This window comes from Neofelis nebulosa, chromosome 2, assembly GCF_028018385.1.
Source record: "Neofelis nebulosa isolate mNeoNeb1 chromosome 2, mNeoNeb1.pri, whole genome shotgun sequence".
In the NCBI taxonomy this organism is placed as follows: domain Eukaryota; kingdom Metazoa; phylum Chordata; class Mammalia; order Carnivora; family Felidae; genus Neofelis; species Neofelis nebulosa.
The window spans coordinates 79,624,934-79,644,713 of record NC_080783.1 but is presented as its reverse complement, the minus strand read 5'-3'; the positions used below and the strand labels follow the sequence as shown (position 1 = coordinate 79,644,713).

At 42.3% G+C, this 19,780-nt stretch overlaps 1 protein-coding gene across 6 annotated transcripts in view; it reads right to left on the bottom strand.

Moving 5' to 3' along the window:
* CACNB4 (calcium voltage-gated channel auxiliary subunit beta 4) overlaps positions 1 to 19,780 on the bottom strand; it is a 258,639-nt gene that overhangs the window by 48,120 nt on the left and 190,739 nt on the right. For all 6 annotated transcript variants that reach the window (XM_058715272.1, XM_058715277.1, XM_058715273.1 and 3 more), the window contains 2 exons: positions 9,628 to 9,747; positions 7,671 to 7,793 (listed from right to left, as the gene is read on the bottom strand). In XM_058715272.1, the coding sequence (XP_058571255.1) occupies positions 7,671 to 7,793; positions 9,628 to 9,747 (243 nt within the window). The remainder of the gene's footprint in view (positions 1 to 7,670; positions 7,794 to 9,627; positions 9,748 to 19,780) is intronic.

Here is a 19,780-nt window from a genome sequence, read left to right as displayed (position 1 = left end):
GGTTTAAGTTATTTCCTGAACTTTGAGCCTGCTAGAACGCTAATTTATTAAATGATACCCAAGTGACCTTAAAGGGCTTCCTGAAATGGTTAATGGCAACTTCCCAACCTGTTTTAGCCTAGTTCTAGGAAACAGTGAAAGCTCGGTGATAATCTGGCTCAACGTAAATGAAAAATTCTTTGAGCTACCGGGCGGGAAGTTGCTAAGTACATTCAGGAGCTTAACACACTCGTCATTTGGTGTGTGTGATAAGCAGAACTGTAGCTTTTCTTTAAGGTTAAGCTTCTCATTACTGAAAAAAGTGTTTAAAACAGTGCATGAGAGATGGCTTTCTAGATGACAGAGAGAGGAGGCTACAACCTGATTACACAAATGTGTGCAAATGTGGATGTTCCAGGAGCTTGTGCCAGCGTTCTGGGGAGGTCACCTTAGTGTTGCTCCAGTCCTTCTCATTTTCATCTCCCTAACATGATTAGCACTTTCTCTTTCTAAGATGTTTTCTTATCTGTTATCACAAGCTCTGAAAACAAGTGGCTCTAATCCACATAGGATTACCAGCTCAATACCATCCATCCACCTGCCTGTGTGAAGAGAAAGTCACTGATCAAGAGACATGTAGATCAAAAAGCAACCAACGAGACAAATGGAGAATATTGATGGCATGGAGGAAAGCAATAAAGTACAGCAAGATTGGAATGCAGGTGTGAGTGGGTATGGATAAATATGTGAGAACCTCTTACCTTTTAAAATTCTGCTTCTCCTTTGAAGCAAGGGGTGTTAGTGACTAATGAGCATGGTTTGGTCATTTTTGGTGGAAACGGTGAGACAATCAACTTAACCATTCAGAGGCTGGGGCACATGTTTCAGGCTGAGAGTCCCCGTCTACTAGGCAAATATGGATATCCTCACCACATACACCTTGAGAATGCAGAAGCCATCAAGTCAATGCTACCCCAGCTTCCTGTTACCAAGGCTCTGAACTGTCTGTGCCTTCACCCATCCTTTCCCTGCGTGTTGCAATAAGTAAGTGGATACCCTGCTGTCAAAAATCTCTCTCCCCTATTCAGGGTCTGGATCCCACCCTTCTTGCCTCCCCAAAAACTTTACTCCATTGCCTATCTTTCCTTTCCCATCAACCTTTCCCTCTCTCTGTTTGTTAATATCAGCCTGTGCAGATGCTCCAAGCGCTTCTTTCTCAAAGAAAACCTCTTTTGACTTCACATCCTCCTCAGTCCACTACCTGGTCTGTGTCAGCTTCCTTGAAAGCATGGTCTATGTTTACTAAACATACTTCCTAACCCCCTTCCCACTTCATCCCCTTTCATTTGGCTTCCAGACCATGGTCCCAGTGACTTCCATGCCACTGACCACCATGTTGCCGATCCAACATTCATTCCTCACTCCTCATCTTAGGCAACGTGTGACACCATTCACTACGGCTGACTTCTTCCTCCTTTTGTACACACTCCTCTCTTGATGTCTACATATGGCTCTGTCTGGTTTTCGTCCTATATCTCAGGCTTCTCCTCTTCAGTTTCCTTATTTGTTGAGTCATTTCACATAGCCCACCTCTGCAGAATGGAATTCCTTAGGGTTTGATGCCCGGCTGCCTTCTCTTCTCCCTCTAATCTCCCTTAAGTGACTTTGATCATTGACCCACACAAACTAATGATGTAAATTTACATCTTTGGCCCAACTCTTTTCCTTGGAGCTCCAGATTCTTATATCTAACTTCTACTTGATATCTCCATTGAGATGTCCACTCCTCATCTGTCCTCTTCCCACCCTCATCATCTCCATCCCTATTGATCAGTTCATAAACCTTGATTTCCTTGATCATGCTGGATTTCTCCCTCCGTCTTAGTTTCTACACCTGACCCATCACCAGCACTCTTCATTGAATGTCTGCAATAGATCTCAAATCTGTCTACTTCTTTCCATCTCACTGCTGTAATGCTGGCTCAATTCCATTATCTCTCACTGAGAATGGTTCTAATGGGCTCCCTGATTCCATACTTATCCCATTCCAATCCGTGGTCTCTATAACAATCAGAGTAGCTTTAAAAAAATAATAAATTCATCCCATTCTTCTGCTTTTAAAGTTTTCAATGGTGGGGCGCCTGGGTGGCTCAGTCGGTTAAGCGTCCAACTTCGGTTCAGGTCATGATCTCACCGTTTGTGAGTTTGGGTCCCACATCGGGCCCTGTGCTGACAGCTCAGAGCCTGAAGCCTGCTTTGGATTCTATGTCTCCCTCTCACCCGGCCGCTCCCCTGCCCGCACTGTGTCTCCCTTTCTCTCTGTCTCTCAAACATAAGTAAACATTAAAAAAAAAAGTCTTCAATGGCTTCTCATTCCACTTAGAATAAAATCTGGTCTCATGATCACTTTAAGGTTCTCCTTGACCTGTGCCCCACTTAGTTCTATAACTGTCTCCTACTACTAGGTCCCTTGTTTATTGCATTCCAGCCATATGGCCTTCTTCTAGTTAACTGATTGTTCCAGGCTATTTTCCTACTACAGGGCCTTTGCACATAGTGTTTCCTTTCCCTAGAAAGCCTCCTTTTAATCGTTTTAATGCTGGCTCCTCTTCATCCCTCAGGTGTCTGCTTAACAGTCATGTTCTTTAAAAGGCCTTCTCTGGTCACCTCTGTATTTAAAAGTATATATAACCTCCTCATCCCTATATTTTAATTTTTTTTAGCATCTGCTTCATTTTTTCCCCAAAGACACAATTTGGAAGTATTTGTTCATTATCTGTCTCCCCACTAGAATTTAAGTCCATGAGGGAAGGAAATCTGTCTGCTTTTTTTATAGCTGTCAGACAACATCTGCCAGGGCCTGGCACATACTAAATGTTCAAGAACTATATCTTGAACGAGTAACTTAACAAAGGAACAAATGTAGAGCCTCAGCCAGCTCACATGGACACAGCAAAGAGAGACATCTGTAGACATCCAGATGTTTGACCTACTTGCTATCAAGTGGTTAAAATGTTAAAACTATGTACGTCTTGGTGTCAATAATGCCATCTTAGAATGCAGAGTTTCTTTCTTTTTTTTTTTTATGAAATTTATTGTCAGATTGGTTTCCATACAACACCCAGTGCTCATCCCAAAAGATTCCCTCTTCAATACCCATCACCTACCCTCCCCGCCCTCCCACCCCCCATCAACCCTCAGTTTGTTCTTAGTTTTTAAGAGTCTCTTATGCTTTGGCTCTCTCCCACTCTAACCTCTTTTTTTTTTTTTTTCCTTCCCCTCCCCCATGGGTTTCTGTTAAGTTTCTCAGGATCCACATAAGAGTGAAAACATATGGTATGTGTCTTTCTCTGTATGGCTTATTTTACTTAGCATAACACTCTCCAGTTCCATCCACGTTGCTACAAAGGGCCATATTTCATTCTTTCTCATTGCCATGTAGTACTCCATTGTGTATATAAACCACAATTTCTTTATCCATTCATCGGTTGATGGACATTTAGGCTCTTTCCATAATTTGGCTATTGTTGAGAGTGCTGCTATAAACGTTGGGGTACAAGTGCCCCTAGAACGCAGAGTTTCAAAGACAATGATTTTCAAAATTGTTACATATTTACCATGCATATCACGTTTTAGACTGTGGGATAAGTGCAGGTATCTCAGCAACCTGGAGTGATAGGTTTATGTTGACCACACTCCTGTTTCACCTTACTGTTCCCCCTGTACACTCTTTCCTAAGACCCAGTTTCTAACACCTCCCTCTAAGCAGTGTCACTGGAGACCAGCAAGCCTACATGCCCTCCGATGTTAAGCCCCTGAGTCTGACTGGGAAGTCCTGTGCAGAACAAGAAAGGCAAGACTGTGCTCCTGACTTGACCTAGTTCTTGTGACCATCTCCCAAATGCCATCCTCACCCCCCCACCGCCGCCCATCCCCGCCCCTCATTCAATCAGTGATGGTTTTTCCATCCAATATATTTCACTAGGTTCATTATCTCAGCATGGGAAACATGCTGAAATCTTCCCTGTTTAACTAAAAAAACAGGGGAGCCTGTGTGGCTCAGTGGGTTAAGCTTCCGACTTTGCCTCAGGTCATGATCTTATGGTTCATGAGTTTGAGCCCTGCGTTGGGCTCTGTGCTGACAGCTCAGAGCCTGGAGCCTGCTTCAGATTCTGTGTCTCCCTCTCTCTCTGCCCCTTCCCCATTCACACATACTCTCTCTTTCTCTCAAAAATGAATAAACAATAAAAAAAACTTGGGGGGAGGCACAAAAACAGATACTCAGATCAATGGGACAGAATAGAGAACCCAGAAATGGACCCACAAACATATGGCCAACTAATCTTTGACAAAGCAGGAAAGAATATCCAATGGGATAAAGACAATCGCTTCAGCAAATGGTGCTGAGAAAACTGGACAGCGACATTTAGAAAAATGAACCTGGACCACTTTCTTACACCATACACAAAAATCAACACAAAATGGATGAAAGACCTCAATGTAAGACAGGAAGCCATCAAAATCCTCGAGGAGAAAGCAGGCAAAAACCTCTTTGACCTCGGCCACAGCAACTTCGTACTTAACACGTCTCCAGAGGCAAGGGAAACAAAAGCAAAAATGAACTATTGGGACCTCAAACCATCAAAATAAAAAGCTTCTACACAGCAAAGGAAACAATCAGTAAAACTAAAAGGCAACCGACAGAATGGGAGAAGATATTTGCAAATGACATATCAGATAAAGGGTTAGTATCCAAAATCTATAAGGAACTTATCAAACTCAACACCCAAGAAATAAATAATCCAGTGAAGAAATGGGCAAAAGACATGAATAGACACTTCTCCAAAGAAGACATCCAAACAACACATGAAAAAATGCTCAACATCACTCATCATCAGGGAAATACAAATCAAAACCACAATGAGATACCACCTCACACCTGTCAGAATGGCTACATTAATAACTCAGGCAACAACAGATGTTGGCAAGGATGGGAGAGAGAGGATCTCTTTTGCACTGCTAGTGGGAATGTAAACTGGTGCAGCCACTCTGGAAAACAGTATGGAGGTTCCTCAAAAAATTAAAAATAGAACTACCCTACGACCCAGCAATTGCACTACTAGGCATTATCCAAGGGATACAGGTGTGCTGTTTCAAAGGGACACATGCACCCCCATGTTTATAGCACTGCTATCAACAATAGCCAAAGTATGGAAAGAGCCCAAATGTCCACTGATGGATGAATGGATAAAGAAGATGTGGTACACACACACACACACACACACACAAAATATGGAATATTACTTGGCAATTAAAAGAATGAGATCTTGTCATTTGCAACTACATGGATGGAACTAGACAATATTATGCTAAGTGAAATTAGTCAGAGGAAAACAAATATAATGTGACTTCATTCATATGAGGATTTTAAGATACAAAACAGATGAACATAAGGGAAGTGAAGTAAAAATCATATAAAAACAGGGAGGGGGACAAAACATAAGAAACTCTTAAATATGGAGAACAAACAGAGGGTTATGGGGGGGGGTGTGGAAGGGGGGATGGGCTACATGGGTAAGGGGCATTAAGGAATCTACTCCTGGAATCATTGTTGCACTATATGCTAACTAACTTGGTTGCAAACTAAACAATAAATAAGTTAATTAGTTTTTTTAAAAAGTTAAAAAAAATTTTTTTAATAAAAACAAATACAAATTTAAAAACACTCCTTCAATTCTATGTTACTTTTCTCTGGCAAGAATGCATTCTCCTTTTCAACTCAAAGCATTTAGGAAGAGCAAATTGCAATTCCTCTCCTCTGGCCTTCAGATTATGTGGGTAAAGGCCTATTAAGTGTCTTTTTTTTTTTTTTTAATTTTTTTTTCAACATTTTTTTATTTATTTTTGGGACAGAGAGAGACAGAGAATGAACGGGGGAGGGGCAGAGAGAGAGGGAGACACAGAATCAGAAACAGGCTCCAGGCTCCGAGCCATCAGCCCAGAGCCTGACGCGGGGCTCGAACTCACGGACCGCGAGATCGTGACCTGGCTGAAGTCGGACGCCTAACCGACTGCGCCACCCAGGCGCCCCTGTGTCTTTTTTTTTTTTTTAAATTAATGTTTACTTATTTTTGAGGTGGAGGGAGAGACAGAGAGAGAAGGAGACACAGAATCCAAAGCAGGTGCCAGTCTCCAAACTGTCAGCACAGAGCCTGACATGGGGCTCGAATCCACGAATCGTGAAATCATTACCTAAGCCACCCAGGCGCCCCAAAGGCCTATTAAGTGTCTTCACAGGGGTTTCAGAATACCCCAGACACAGTGTACCTAAAAGCCAATTCATAACCACATCCACCCTGCAACAGGCGTCTCCCTTCTCTGCCTTCTTTATTTTGAAAGCTGACACTGCCCACCTACCCTTTCTAGCAAGCTGTAAAGCCTTTCTCCATCCTTCCTTTCTATTTGTCTTTCTCTGATATCCCTTCCTCATGTGAAGTCTCCCAATCCTGTCTGTCTGTCTCATCATTCTCCCTCCAAGCTTCTCCCTCTCTCCAGCCTCTCTGCTGCAACCTTAGTTCAGCCTCTACAATACTCCCTGGACCATCAGAGTTATTATGCTAAGATCCAAGGCTGGTTGTAACTGTCCATTATTTAAAATTCCTCTTCAGCCCACTGCCTGGTGATAAAGTCCAGTTTTCTTGTTAGGGCCAAAGAGGTCTTTTCTTATCAGGCCCCTGCCTCTGAGACCTGGCTCATCCCCTGCACCACTCCCTACTTACTGCCCTCCAGCCATGCTGCAATGCTCCTGGCTGTCCCTTCCACCAGATGCCACCCCCATCCCACCCAGCCTGAATGTCCTCAGGCTTTACCACTTGTGTAGAGCTCTCTGGCCCTGTGATCCTCCTCCCCACCAGCCAGGTGGTCCCTCCTGCTCCTTCTTCAGGCTCCCACAACACCCATTCAGTTTTACTATAATAGAATTTGTCATCCTTGGCAGAAACTAGGTGCCTGTTAGTCTTTTCCACCAGATTCGGAGCTCCCGGGCAGTGGGGACAGTGAGCCTTCATCTCCAATCGCTCAGTGCCCCGCACAATGTCTGAGATGAAGTAGGATTTCAATTTAGGGTGACTAAATGAAAGTTTTTCATGTAATTATTCCACCTTTCAAGTTGCAAGGACTCAAGTCCTCCTTGTACTGCTCAATCCTTTAAGTTTTCTGTTTCCCCAAAGTCCTCTGCCCTCTTCTTAGCTTTAATACTCTAATGATTATAATGTCTAGTGTCAGTTCCAAGGTCAAGGTCCACAGGATTACAGCACAGATGTTTATAATTAAAATATCCCTTGTAAATGGTGCCTCATGAGTAGGGCTCCATGCCACCAAATTCACGTTTCCCTAAGTTGGATCCATAGATCTGTGGCTCTGCAGTCATACAAGGTGGTTAAAAGGTGACCAGGAGACCACAGGTCTGTCTTAAATCCATCCTATGATGACGGTGATCCAATATTCTCAATGTGTGATAATGCAAGCGATGATGTCAGTCTTCTAAATCTCAGTGAGAATGAATGGATTCGGAAAGCCCAGCAAATTAAATGAGGTAACACATTGGCAGTTCCTCAGGGTTCCTCTCTAGTTTGGCACAGAGCGGATTCGAGCTCTGGCCTTGTGGCAGTTGCAGAGAATCCTACATTTACCTCTTTAATGTGGAGAAAGTCCTTGGCATCAAAGGAGATGGCCGTGCTTGGAACAGGCACATCCTCATCCAACGCACCACAGTAGCTCACGTTCGTCTTCACAGCAAATGCTACAGGCTTGGACTTCGGGCAGAGCCATGGTGTGAGGATGGGGGAGGAAGACAGAGCAGGATTTTTCATATTGAAAAGTATAATACGATAATTGATAGTACCAGGCCGGAAGGGAAACCACTTTTCAAACAGGTGTCTCCAATGGGTTCCCTGGCAGCATAAATTTGTAGCAATGACTCTAACGGTGATTCAACCAGATCAGCCCAACCATTTCCTCCCTCTGTGGTACTTTCCAGCATCCTAAAGACAGAATCCTACCCTGAAGTATTGGGGACAGATGGAAAGATGGAAAGAGGTTCTCTGCTTTCTCCTCTGGTCCTAAGCTTATGTTTGTTTTTTAAAATGATAACTGGTGTCCCTTGGGATACAGGAAACGTGTGCTAGGTCTTACATTAAAAGGTGGTGGTGGGAGTAAAATAAATAGTTTTGAAATAGCCTCCTATTTCTGAAAACCTGTGGGGTCTCACTCAGTAGAATACCTTGTCCTGCCAGGAAAAAAGAAAGGCCATTCAGGGGGTAGACAGCAAGGACAAACATCATCTTCTCTCTAGGTAACAAAAGCCGGTTCTGAAACTGTTGAGACAAATTCCTCCTCGGCAAAGTGCTTAGGCTGGTGCAGCCTCACAGAGGCTAAGCAAACCAACAGCCTGAGCTGACGGCACTCTGGCCGCCATCTGGGTGACCACAGAGGCCACAAAACACTCTGAAAGAAAACTAAAACAAAAATTAGCCACAAATGAGAACACGAGGTTCCTGCAATCTGGGGCTACTTTGTTAGTGGCTCATTGTTTGTGCTGAGAACGTGACTGGGGGGCAACAGCTGAGGGGAGACCCCAGCTAGGGTCTCACTTTCACGGGCACCACCCCAAACCCCCCTTGGCTAACCGAGCACAGACAGCATGGGTGTTACAGCAAATGAAGATGCCTCGTTCTCCTCTTACTACTCTCATAAAGATTTTATTATAAAAACAGAAAAAGGAAGGAATTCATATTATTTGAGTTTCAGTTTTTCTTCTAAAAATAAGAAAGATTGGATCAATATGCTTTAAGAAGTCTGTCATGGAACGCAAGGAAGAGAAGCTGGCCATGACCCCTGTCTTATATTTTGCTATTATGCATAAAACCTCATCTGACAAAAGGAATTCTACGCTAAAAAACAAAAACAAGAAGTTTGAGAGACACAGAATGGGAGATCTCTAGTGACTCTTCCGATTCTAAGATTCAAAAATGCAATTTGCTCCTGTGGCCTCTTGTGGGTACAGAGATTTGGGGCTGGAGGTGGGGGGGGGGTCATCCTTTTGTGTGATATCTGAAGTTCGGCAATGCCTTCTACTGCTCATCTTTGCTGAAATGCTAGTAGTTGTTCAAAGCTCTGAACTTCACCCTGAACTTGAGACAGGAGGCTGAAACCAAGAGGCAACTGGTAGAGAGACCCACAGGGAAACCCACAGAACAATAGTGCACATGTAGCCTGTAATGAAGGCTGAGGTCACGGACAATGAGGGGTCAGAAACAGATAGAGAACCTGTACCTTAGGAGGCTCTCTGCCAACACTGGGAGCGGCATGCTTAATATTAGCCACAACCGTGAAGTTGGAATATAGCTGATAATTCAGCCCCAAACCTAACACAAAGGGTGAAGAAGGGTCTGTACCTCAGGAAATGGCCCCCTGGGAAAGTTACTAACCTCTCTTAGGGGATGAATGGATCAGGGAGCCTTGAAATCTGGTGCCTCATTAGGATGATCCTAAAATGACTGTTCCAGAGGAATTTGAGGCAGGGGAAGAGCAGCTGATACCTGCTGAGCAACATGACACTTTGGAACCCAAGAGGGGCAAGAAAGTCACCTTTGCTCTCTCAAGCTGGATAGCGGCTTGTTGCTCTCTCTCTTGCCGAATCGCTTCCCGATCCTCTTCCAAAGAGACATCGGAGTCAGACGGCCTGCTCGTGTAGGAATCCGCTGAACCCTGGAAAGGAGAACCCACAGTGGTTTAAATGAGGTGACGTGGAGCTTCTTAAACTGTCACGTCCATAACAGCATCCTGGAGTGAGTTCTTTTCACTTGCATGGGGTTTGATGCACACACTCTGTGCCTCTGTTGCAGGTATACATTTAGACAGCAGAATATAGTGAAGCATCTGAGGGATCCGGAAGGTAGGAATGTTGTGAAGGAAAAGAGTTTGACTAGATTAAGCGCTAGGAAGTGAACTGCGATGAAAATTGTGTGATATTTGGTCCCAATTCTTCTTGCTTTATGCTATGTTTATATTAAGCTCACATTAATTTGTAGACCTGAAGTTTCATTCCATTCTCTTATACATACATCTAAAGGAAAAAGAGACTCAGCTTATGACAAGAGCTAAATTCTACCTATATCTCGGACTACAGAAGATAGATTTATCTAAGGTTGCAATACAGGCAAGCAGAATCCTGCATTAGTACATGAGTTCCAGTTCTAGCATCCACACCATCGAACTCTTTCACTGTGAAAATTTCAGTCATTGTCCTATAGTAGCCATACCTGGTCACTATGGCCACTAAGCCATGAGCCTTGAGGATGAAAACAAGGATGTCCTCAACTGAAGCACACAACCTAGAAGGGCTATTTGAGCAACACTGAAATCCAGTCTGACAGAAGTGACAAGGTACTGGGGGTGCCCAGCATCACTCAGTATTCATGCTGTAAGAGCTGAGAACTACGGCAGCTAGTTAAAAGTTAAAAACAAACAAACAAACAAACAAACAAACAAACAAAAACCTCTTTGTTTGCCTCTGATTGCTAAAGGAACATCACTGTGACAGTTTCCTTAAGCTGGCATTACCAGTTGATATTTGCATAGATGACGGCATTTACACAGCAGAGGTATTGATGGAACTGGTGTATTTGGCATTTTTCATAAATCATGCACAGATTTTGAAAAGCATAGCTTAATCCAGATAGCTGTGAATTTGTTATCCACCTCAGAAAAGAACTCTAAGAATGGTTGACCGCTGAAATGGATCTTTTGAAAATTTTTCTAAGCTTAGAAATGTTACCATTAGCACAGATTTTCCTGGTAGCCTAGAACAGTAACTCCTGATCAGAAGTTTAATCAGAATACCCGATAGACACTGGTTCTAAATTCTGCCTCTGCAATGTACTTTTGAAAATCTTATGCAAGTGACTTCAGCCACTCCAGACTCAGTCTCCTCATCCACACAATGGGGACACTGCTTACTTCAAAGAATTAAATGGAATAAGACATAATGAACAGCTAATATTTACTTAGCCCTCACTATCATAGTAGCACAGAGCTAGCGGCTTATCTCTCTGAATCCTTGTAGCAGTGTAGAAGCTAAGATTCAAACTTCGGTAGTCCAACCTTCAAACCAGCAGTTTCGAACCCTACATACACTGAGCTGCACTGGATATTAAAATATTTACTCCAGGATCTGGCATCTGGTAAGCACATAATAAATGGCCATTCTCATTCCTATTTCCTGGTCCTGACAGCTCTACATTGATTAAAAATTAACAGATTTTAATCATTCTTTCAACTCACTCATAATATATATTCATAATAGCCCATCTTGAAATGTATCCGTTTTTCTTATTGTATTTGTTGCCAAGAAAACACTATTGCTTTCCCCCAGCTCTGTTGAAATATAATTGACATGCAGCATTGTGTAAGGTTAAGGTATACAATTTTTTTGATTTGATATATACTGCAAAATGATTACACTTTAAGTTTGATAACTACCATGTGCCCAAATCCATGCACTTTTGAAAAGGCCCTTTATGGAGGAAATGGATTTGTTAACCAAATTATAACCAAATTCTTCTGTGCAAACCTACTGGGGAAAAATTTGGACCTACAAAATGGATAAATACAGAGCAACGGACTATTCTCTAGATTCCTCATTACTGGGGGGGGTGGGGGGGGGGAAGAGCTACCTTGCAATCTTTTAAACAAATTCTCTTAGAACACAACTTTTGTCCAGATGCATAAAATCCAGAGTAAGAGAGAAAGAAAACAGCATTTCTAAAATATATATGAGAACAGTTTTGAGTAAGTTCTAGGGAATGCTTTGCTGTAGGGTGATATGTGCAATAGATCTTTCTAAGGTAATGGACTGGCTACATGAAGATGTCTGGACTATAACATGATTATGATGCAGGAAGTCAGGAAGGAGGCACTTGCCTTGTTTTGAAAACACGCTGGGGAGGCTAATAGTGAGCACAGGCCACAAGCAAGCAGGCTGCCTGCTGGAGCAGTGGGGTGAATGACTAGAATACACAATCTACTGTTGACATAAGGAGACATAATTCCCAAAACAACCTTAACGACTTTTCAAATCCTGGCGTTCCGTCATCTCTGAGCACACAAGAAGCAACTCAAGGATTCCTGCCAATGAACTTTATTTTGAAATGTGAACAAGACTGTGAAAATTTCACAATTATTTAATAAGTTCTACTATTGCCAAATATGTAAAAGCAGAAACTTCTGTTTACTTCCCTATTTCTAAGAATATTGGTTGACGGAAAGATAAAGCACTAGGGTATCCATTTTCACAATTACAGTTGTTCCATCATTTCAGCATTTACTCTGCTTTTTCTTTTTCTTTCTTTCTTTTCTTTCAATGCTGGCTACATTCTTTGAATATGGAAATCACTGCTGCTGTGTCTCAGGATCCTAGGGAAAACAGAAGTCCAACGTCAAGAGCCCAAAATTGGCCCATGGACGTCTTCTGCTGGCTTGGTACAGAATTGGTTTCTTGTTTTTTTTATTTGTTTTGTCTTGTTTCAGCCGGGTGAAAGAGAGGAGAGACATATCCCAGGAGAAAGGAAGGAAAGGAAAACAAAAAGGATCTGTATTATTTATAAAGACTCAGAACAATAGAGCCACCGAGAGGCAAGAGGAGAGTGCCAGGCCAGACCAAAGGAAGGATCTGGAAGGGAGGGGGCTACAGGAAGCTTAGTACAACTGAGGGTTGGAGGGACTTCCAGAGAGATGGTTAAACATTTGTGATCAGGCATAGGGACCTGGCAAGAAGAGAACAACGCTAGATGCTGGGAGGATATAAGTGAAGATGTAAAGGTTACTAGCTCTGGCAAAAGCTGGAAAATGCAGCCCCATCAGCTTTTCATTTTCCAGAATTCCATTTCATAAAATAGGTGAAGAGCAAGCTAACCAGCTTATCAAGTGAGACAAGCCTGTACAAGAGGCACAACAGGGGCTCGCCTCAAAAATTCCTAAGCAGACACCACTGCAAGTCACATCCTGAAGTCTCCAATGAACCAAGTAAAATCAGGAATAAAAATGGAAATAAATGCTGCAAATCTCTTCATATATATCATATTGTATGTAGACGTGTATATACAGGCATATATGTATATGCATATATATCATTTTAAAAGCATCTTAGTGAACATCAAGAGAGAAACGCACTATCTTTTCATTAACCTAAGGTTTGGCGTCTCTGCCCGCCTTTTATTCAATATTGAAAACAGATTCATGCCTTTCAGGAATCCTTTTGAGTACAAAATACAAAACACTGATAGAAACATTGGGAAATCGGTTTCCCGTTGTCCTGGAAGAAGGAAAGTGACCTCAAGTCAAGCAATGGAAGGACTTCTTCTCAGAGAAAGGGCACGATGTAGGGGAGAGGGCTGCCATGTGCTGGTGGGCCAGACAGTGTTACATTTAACACTCTTGCCAGTTCTCACTGGCTGTGGATCTTGGGCAACTTTATTTTAACTTTCTGACTCTCAATTTCCTCCCCTGTGAGATGAGGATAATAATAGACACCTTGCAGAATTTCCCAGTGTTTGGTTAGAGACAGAGCATCACTTCTTTTACCATCAATAGGGAAATTCAGGAAATTCCACCAACTAATCTTTGACTCACTAAAATTCTGGACAGCTTTCAACATTAAATTTGTGGCTGCCCCAGAGTTTTAGGGTTTACATCTTGCTCTTTAAAAAAACAAAACAAAACAAAACAACAGCGTTTCTAAGGCATAATTTATATACCATTAAATTCACACATTTTTAAATGTACAATTCAATGATTTTTAATAAAGTTACAGAACTCAATTTAGACCACAATCTTGTATTAGAGTATTTCTACCACCTCCAAAGAGACCTATGCCATCTGGGCATCCACTTACTTACTTTGTCCTTTTATTATTATTTTTTAATGTTTATTTATTTCAAGAGAGATTGAGTAAATGTGCGCATGCACGCATGTGGGAGAGAGGCAGAGAGAGCGAGAATCCCAAGCAGGCTCCATGCTGTCAGCACAGAGACTGACGCTGGGCTCAATCTCACTAACCATGAGATCACGACCTAAGCTGAAATCAAGACTCAGATGCTTAACCAACTGAGCTGCCCAGGGTCCCCTTACCTTTTCCTTTTAAAACTGAAATATACTCTCTCTTTTTATATGTAATTTTGATATTTGTATTTTATTATTTTACTTTATTGTTTATATTTTGTGAGTATTTTACTATTATGTCATTAAACTAGATTAAGGAGGAGGGAAAGTTCACAAATGTTTGATATTAAAGTGCACCAATAGCAGAACAGAATCTTGTTCTTGCCGGAACTTCTGGGCTTTCGGGTCGGACAGTTCTGGGCCTCTCACTTGGTAGCTCAGCTGTTCGTTCACTGAACCACTGGTCAGGTGCTGCAGTGGCCACTATGTGAGAGGAGAATGGCTTAACTTTCAGAAATTCTTTCCTCATCTGCAAAGTGGGAATGAAACCCTTCAGGGTTATTTTGGAGAATTAATAAGAGACCATAGCACAACAAAGTGAACAAGCATAATAATGGCATGTAATAAACCCACGCTGTCCAGGAGAACTTTCTGCAATGATGGATGTTCTTTATATGGGTGCAGTCCAATATGGTAGCCACTGGTCACAGGTGGTTATGGAACACTTGAAATGTGACTAGTGAAACCAACAAACTAGAATTTTCATTTAATTTTTTTTTTAATTTTTTTTTAACGTTTATTTATTTTTGAGACAGAGAGAGACAGAGCATGAATGGGGGAGGGTCAGAGAGAGGGAGACACAGAATCTGAAACAGGCTCCAGGCTCTGAGCTGTCAGCACAGAGCCCGACGCGGGGCTTGAACTCACGGACCGGGAGATCATGACCTGAGCCGCAGTCGGCGGCTTAACCGACTGAGCCACCCAGGCGCCCCTTCACTTAATTTTTAAATGCTTAAAATTTTATTTTACTTCAATTAATTTAAATAGCCACATGTAGCCAGTGGCTACCATATTGAGCTGTGTGAGAAATAAGCCCACTGACCCAATCAAAAGAGGGACTGGGAGCACAATGAAGCAAGGCTTTAATCAATGTTCTTGCAAGAGCCTGTCTGATGGACAGGCACACTGGGGTAAGTTACAGCAGGCAATTTATCCCCTAGCATACAAATCCCTTCCCTGGTTCCTCATTGGCTGAGTACTACAGAGGTTACAGCCTTACCGGGATGTCGCCTATGCCCATGTAAGGCAAAAAGTCATCTGATTGGAACAAATATACATTCCTTGAGGTGACGCAGAGACTTCAGTTCTCTGGCGCGTGCTCATTGCAAAGCCCACAAAACAGAGAGGGGAAGAACCAGAAAGCGATGTGTCAGGGTTTGGGACTCCATTGTGGCAGGGCCAGGTGGTGGGGGTGGGAGGCTCGTACGTTTTCCAATAGGTTGTAAGCCTATTTTAATTAGACAGCACAGCTTTTATTTGGTACTTCTGAAAACGAATCATCTCCCTTCCTTCTCACAAGCTGTGCAGTAGCAGACATTCCACATGTCAGTTTCGCTTCCAGATCAGATAAGTGAATGTTCAACTTGGTGTAAATCTGGTATGTTAATAGTTGCACTGAGTGGACTAAATGACACTGAGTGGACTAGTTGCACTGAGTGGAATGTCCAGAGAAACCTGTCACTCCCAACAGGTTTGAGTTTGTTTCTCTCCAACGAGCTTGCAATGACTGGGAGGATGCACTTTTCCACACTGCAGAAGAACAAACCCTTTCCGGATTACTTTCCCAGATTTCCCAGGGTAGAAGGGCGAATAGCCCACTCACAAGGCTGCCCTAGGCAAAAAGATCTCTTAGGCATCCCTTATGTTTACAACCTACCCCCACTTTCTTACAGATGCTTTCTTTTCCTTCACCCCTTTCACCCTGGAGACGCAGGGTCCAGGCTGCATCTCCAAGTATACAGGCCTTGGCAGTGTCTGGCATACTGCAGAGCCTGAGTTTTGTTGAAAGAAAGACACTCTTACTCCCATCAAAATCTATCTATTCTCTATTCCATGATTTTAAGTTCTAAGATGGCTGGTTAAGTTCTAAGATGGCTGATCAAAGTTTATGCTTACTGGGTATGATGATAATTGTTAGCAGTCCCACCCCCAAAACATGAGTGGGTTTTTTTTTTTTTAGTTTAGTTTTATTTATTTTGAAACAGAGATAGAGAATGGGCAAAGGAGAGGCAGAGAGACAGGGACAGAATCCTAAGCAGGCTCTGTGCTGTCAGCACAGAGACTGATGCGGGGCTTGAACTCCTGAACTGTGAGATCATGACCTGAGCCGATACCAAGAGTCAGATGCTTAACTGACTGAGCAACCCAAGTGCCCCAAGATTTTTTTCTTTTTAAGAATTATGGTTTTCAATGCCTTAAACCAAAGCACTGCATAGTGTGTGCATTCCCAGCACTTTGGCAGAACAAGGACCTTTTGAAACTATACCTTAGAGATGACAATTTAACTTTGCTTTAAGTTACCTTCTGCCATTTCTTGTAATTAGGAGGTTGGTTGAAAGAATGAGGCAGCTCTGCAGCCCACTTCTACTGGACAGAAGACCTGAAGGTCAACCACAGCCATAAATCCAAGCTTCGTTTTGGGGCTTCAAAGAGCAGTCAAGTGCAGCAAAGCAATATGACAAATGCTTACTCAACCCTTACTTTATGCTGAAACAAGGAAACTGGATGCCCTTTTTTTTTTTTTCTTTGTTCCTTTTCCAGCTTCTATTCTTGTTAGGGCCTGCATGCCCACCCCACCCTACACATGCCTGGTAATGCAAACAGCATATGTCCTCCTTGTAAGGGATAAAGAGATAATGGTATCTTTGGAGTCTTTCAGCACAAGAGATAACATCTAAGGAGTGACCAGGTGGGGTCATCATAAATGTTCTCCAAGACCACTGACTCCAAACACCTGACTTCAGGGAATGAGCGACTTGTGAAGGACCCCTGGACCTGTCCTTGCTCTGACCAGTTCCTGGATGCCTAAGAGTGACATGTGTACCAGATCACAATCATCGATAAAATCCTAGACTCCAAGCAAAGATGAAACTCATGCTCTTTTCCTATCTGAGTCTCCCAGATGTTCTGTCCATAGCTCTCTTTCTATATCTATATCTTCAGTAAACTCTGCTTTCACTTCCTGCTGGCTCCCATTTGACTTCCATCTTGCATAAAGCTAAGGACCTTCTTGGCTAGTCCTGTGGGACCCCCTTTCTGGGTCCTTGGACCTGACCTGCTGGCATCAATGTGAATTACTAACTATGGACTTTATATTATCCTATCAATCCTATGAAGTAGGTTATAATTATCCCCATTTTGCATATGAGGCATCTGAAGCTCTTAGTGAGTAAGAAACTTCCTCCATGCCACTCTCACAGGGCATTGTGCAGGGGGCAGTGTAGGTAGAATCTTTTTAAAAAATTTCCTCTACAAAATCAGATGCAAAAACTTATGTCCAATATTTTAGTTGCCTTCAGTAAACCAAAACAACATTCTGCAATATTTTAACACTGATCATATACTAAAATTCAGTAATTTGGAATGACAGATGTAGGTAAAGAAATGAGAATCCGAGGTCATAGAAAGTGAATTGCAGGCTACCTTTCAAAAGACATGTTTGCTAACTCCACATAGTATCTCTAGATTATTAAAGTTTTGGTTTGTGGATTTCTTTGAGCATCTGTTCTAATGACAGGATTTTGATGCTGCATTTTAGTTACTGGTAGGAAATTCGAAGGTAACTTTGAAAGCTTTTTCTCTTAAATGATAACTCCTTCAACTGTGTTGACACTACATATCTATAGACTATGTCTTATAATTAAATTGTAATTATATATAAATATATAGTTAAAAACAAAATGCCTACTTTGAATGATCTCATTAGTGGAATCCAAATTAATGGGTTCTAATATAAGTGTTTTACACAATTTATTTAAAAGGAAGTAATATTCATTTAGAAAACTTAACCAACCTCACCCTTCTTGTTGACTAGTTTGACAATTGCTGTAATTGACTAATTTCAGATTGCTATTTCGCTTGTGGAGAAGACCCATTAACGGAGGTACAAGAACAGCAGAAGAATGTCAACTGACCTCACAAGTACAAAGAGGGAAGTGACAAAAAGGCCTAGATGGAGACGGACAGGAAATCTGCATCAGCCAGAGCCATGTAGGTGCTGTGGGAAAGGAGAAGTTGAAATGTGGGCTGAGAGCAGATTTGCAAACTAATCACTGGTGATGGTGGTAACCAGGGCGGCGGATTCTTTCTATACTGGGCTACTATAAGAGCTGCAATTTCATACGGTTCTACTTAAGATACTGGGGGAATATCAAAAGATAAAGATTACTTCCTGTAGATGGTATCGGGCAAAAACTGCTTTGATAACTAGTGCCTAATATTATACACGTATGTAAAAAGTGCTGCATCAATGAACACAATTAGTAGTAAGTCAAATCCCGTCTGTGAGACTGAGTGTAGCATAACTTGAAAAGGTCATGATCAGGGTCTTTTGGGGCATCCAATAAGAAATTGTATCCTAAAGGTGGGGATGGTGAGATTACGGGGCTCACTCGCCTTTTGGGAAAGCGGAAGTGATCACCTGCTGGGAAGGTGGCCTCAAGCAATCAGCTTTAGCACAGTACAGGCCACAGAATGACTTCATGGGCCACTGAGCTGCCACCCCAGGAACCACCCCTGCCTGGTCAAAACTTAGCGAGAGCTTCTGACCAATCCATGTGACACAGGTGAGTGCCTTGGCGGCTCCACCTGACTAAGCCCAGCCCTGGCAGCTGTAAGCGGTAGCCACAGCACAAGGTCTTTATTCAAGGGCAGCAGCTAGAGCGGTACTAATCTAGTTCCCGCTGAGGCGTTAAAAAGGAAATGACAGTATTTGCTCAGGAAACCCTGGATATGCTGCTGGTAGATGCAGACCTGGATACTGATGAGGTGACTAATAGTTTCTTGTAAATGTGGACTTCTATGGCCCTTCCGGAAGTGCTTCCTTCTCATGTTGCCCATGGTGGTTTGCAAAGTAACCCACCAAACACTACTTTTATATTGTGGTCTTTTTTTGAAAATCATATTCGAGATATGACAGTAAAATGTTTCTCCTAAAAGTAGCTCCAGGCAATCACTTACATCTTAAAAAAAAAAAAAAAAAAAAGACCTTTCCTTCTAGCATATAAGGGGAGGGATAATACAGGTTGGTTTAGAAGCGAAGAAAAACGTATGGAAAGACTTAAACCTCTCCTGTATATTATTTCTGTAGCCTCAGAAACTGATGAAAAAGTACCTTTAATTCTCTGGAAATATTTTCATTCATTCAATTTCTCATTGAGTGAATGTGTTTTGACCGCTAAGGAATCGAGGTGTGTTGTCAAGAAGCAGAAATGCTTCCCTCAGAGACAGCCGCAGGTATAACAGAAGCCACAGGGAAGCATCTACTTCATTTCAGACGGAGACCGTGTCTTACCAGCTTTTGTTGTCCTCGGAGCGTCCAGCACAAAGCTCAAAACCACTTACTGAATGAAAGAGTGCATTAACCTCAAATGGAAATTTTGATAGGCAACATTAAATATTAGTAATCATTATAATATCAAAAACAATAGTAACCGATATCATTTGCTGAGCACTTACTATGTCCATATATACGTACTATGGTTAAGGTGAAGCCTTTTGTTAATTGTGCTCTTTGGAAAAGAAT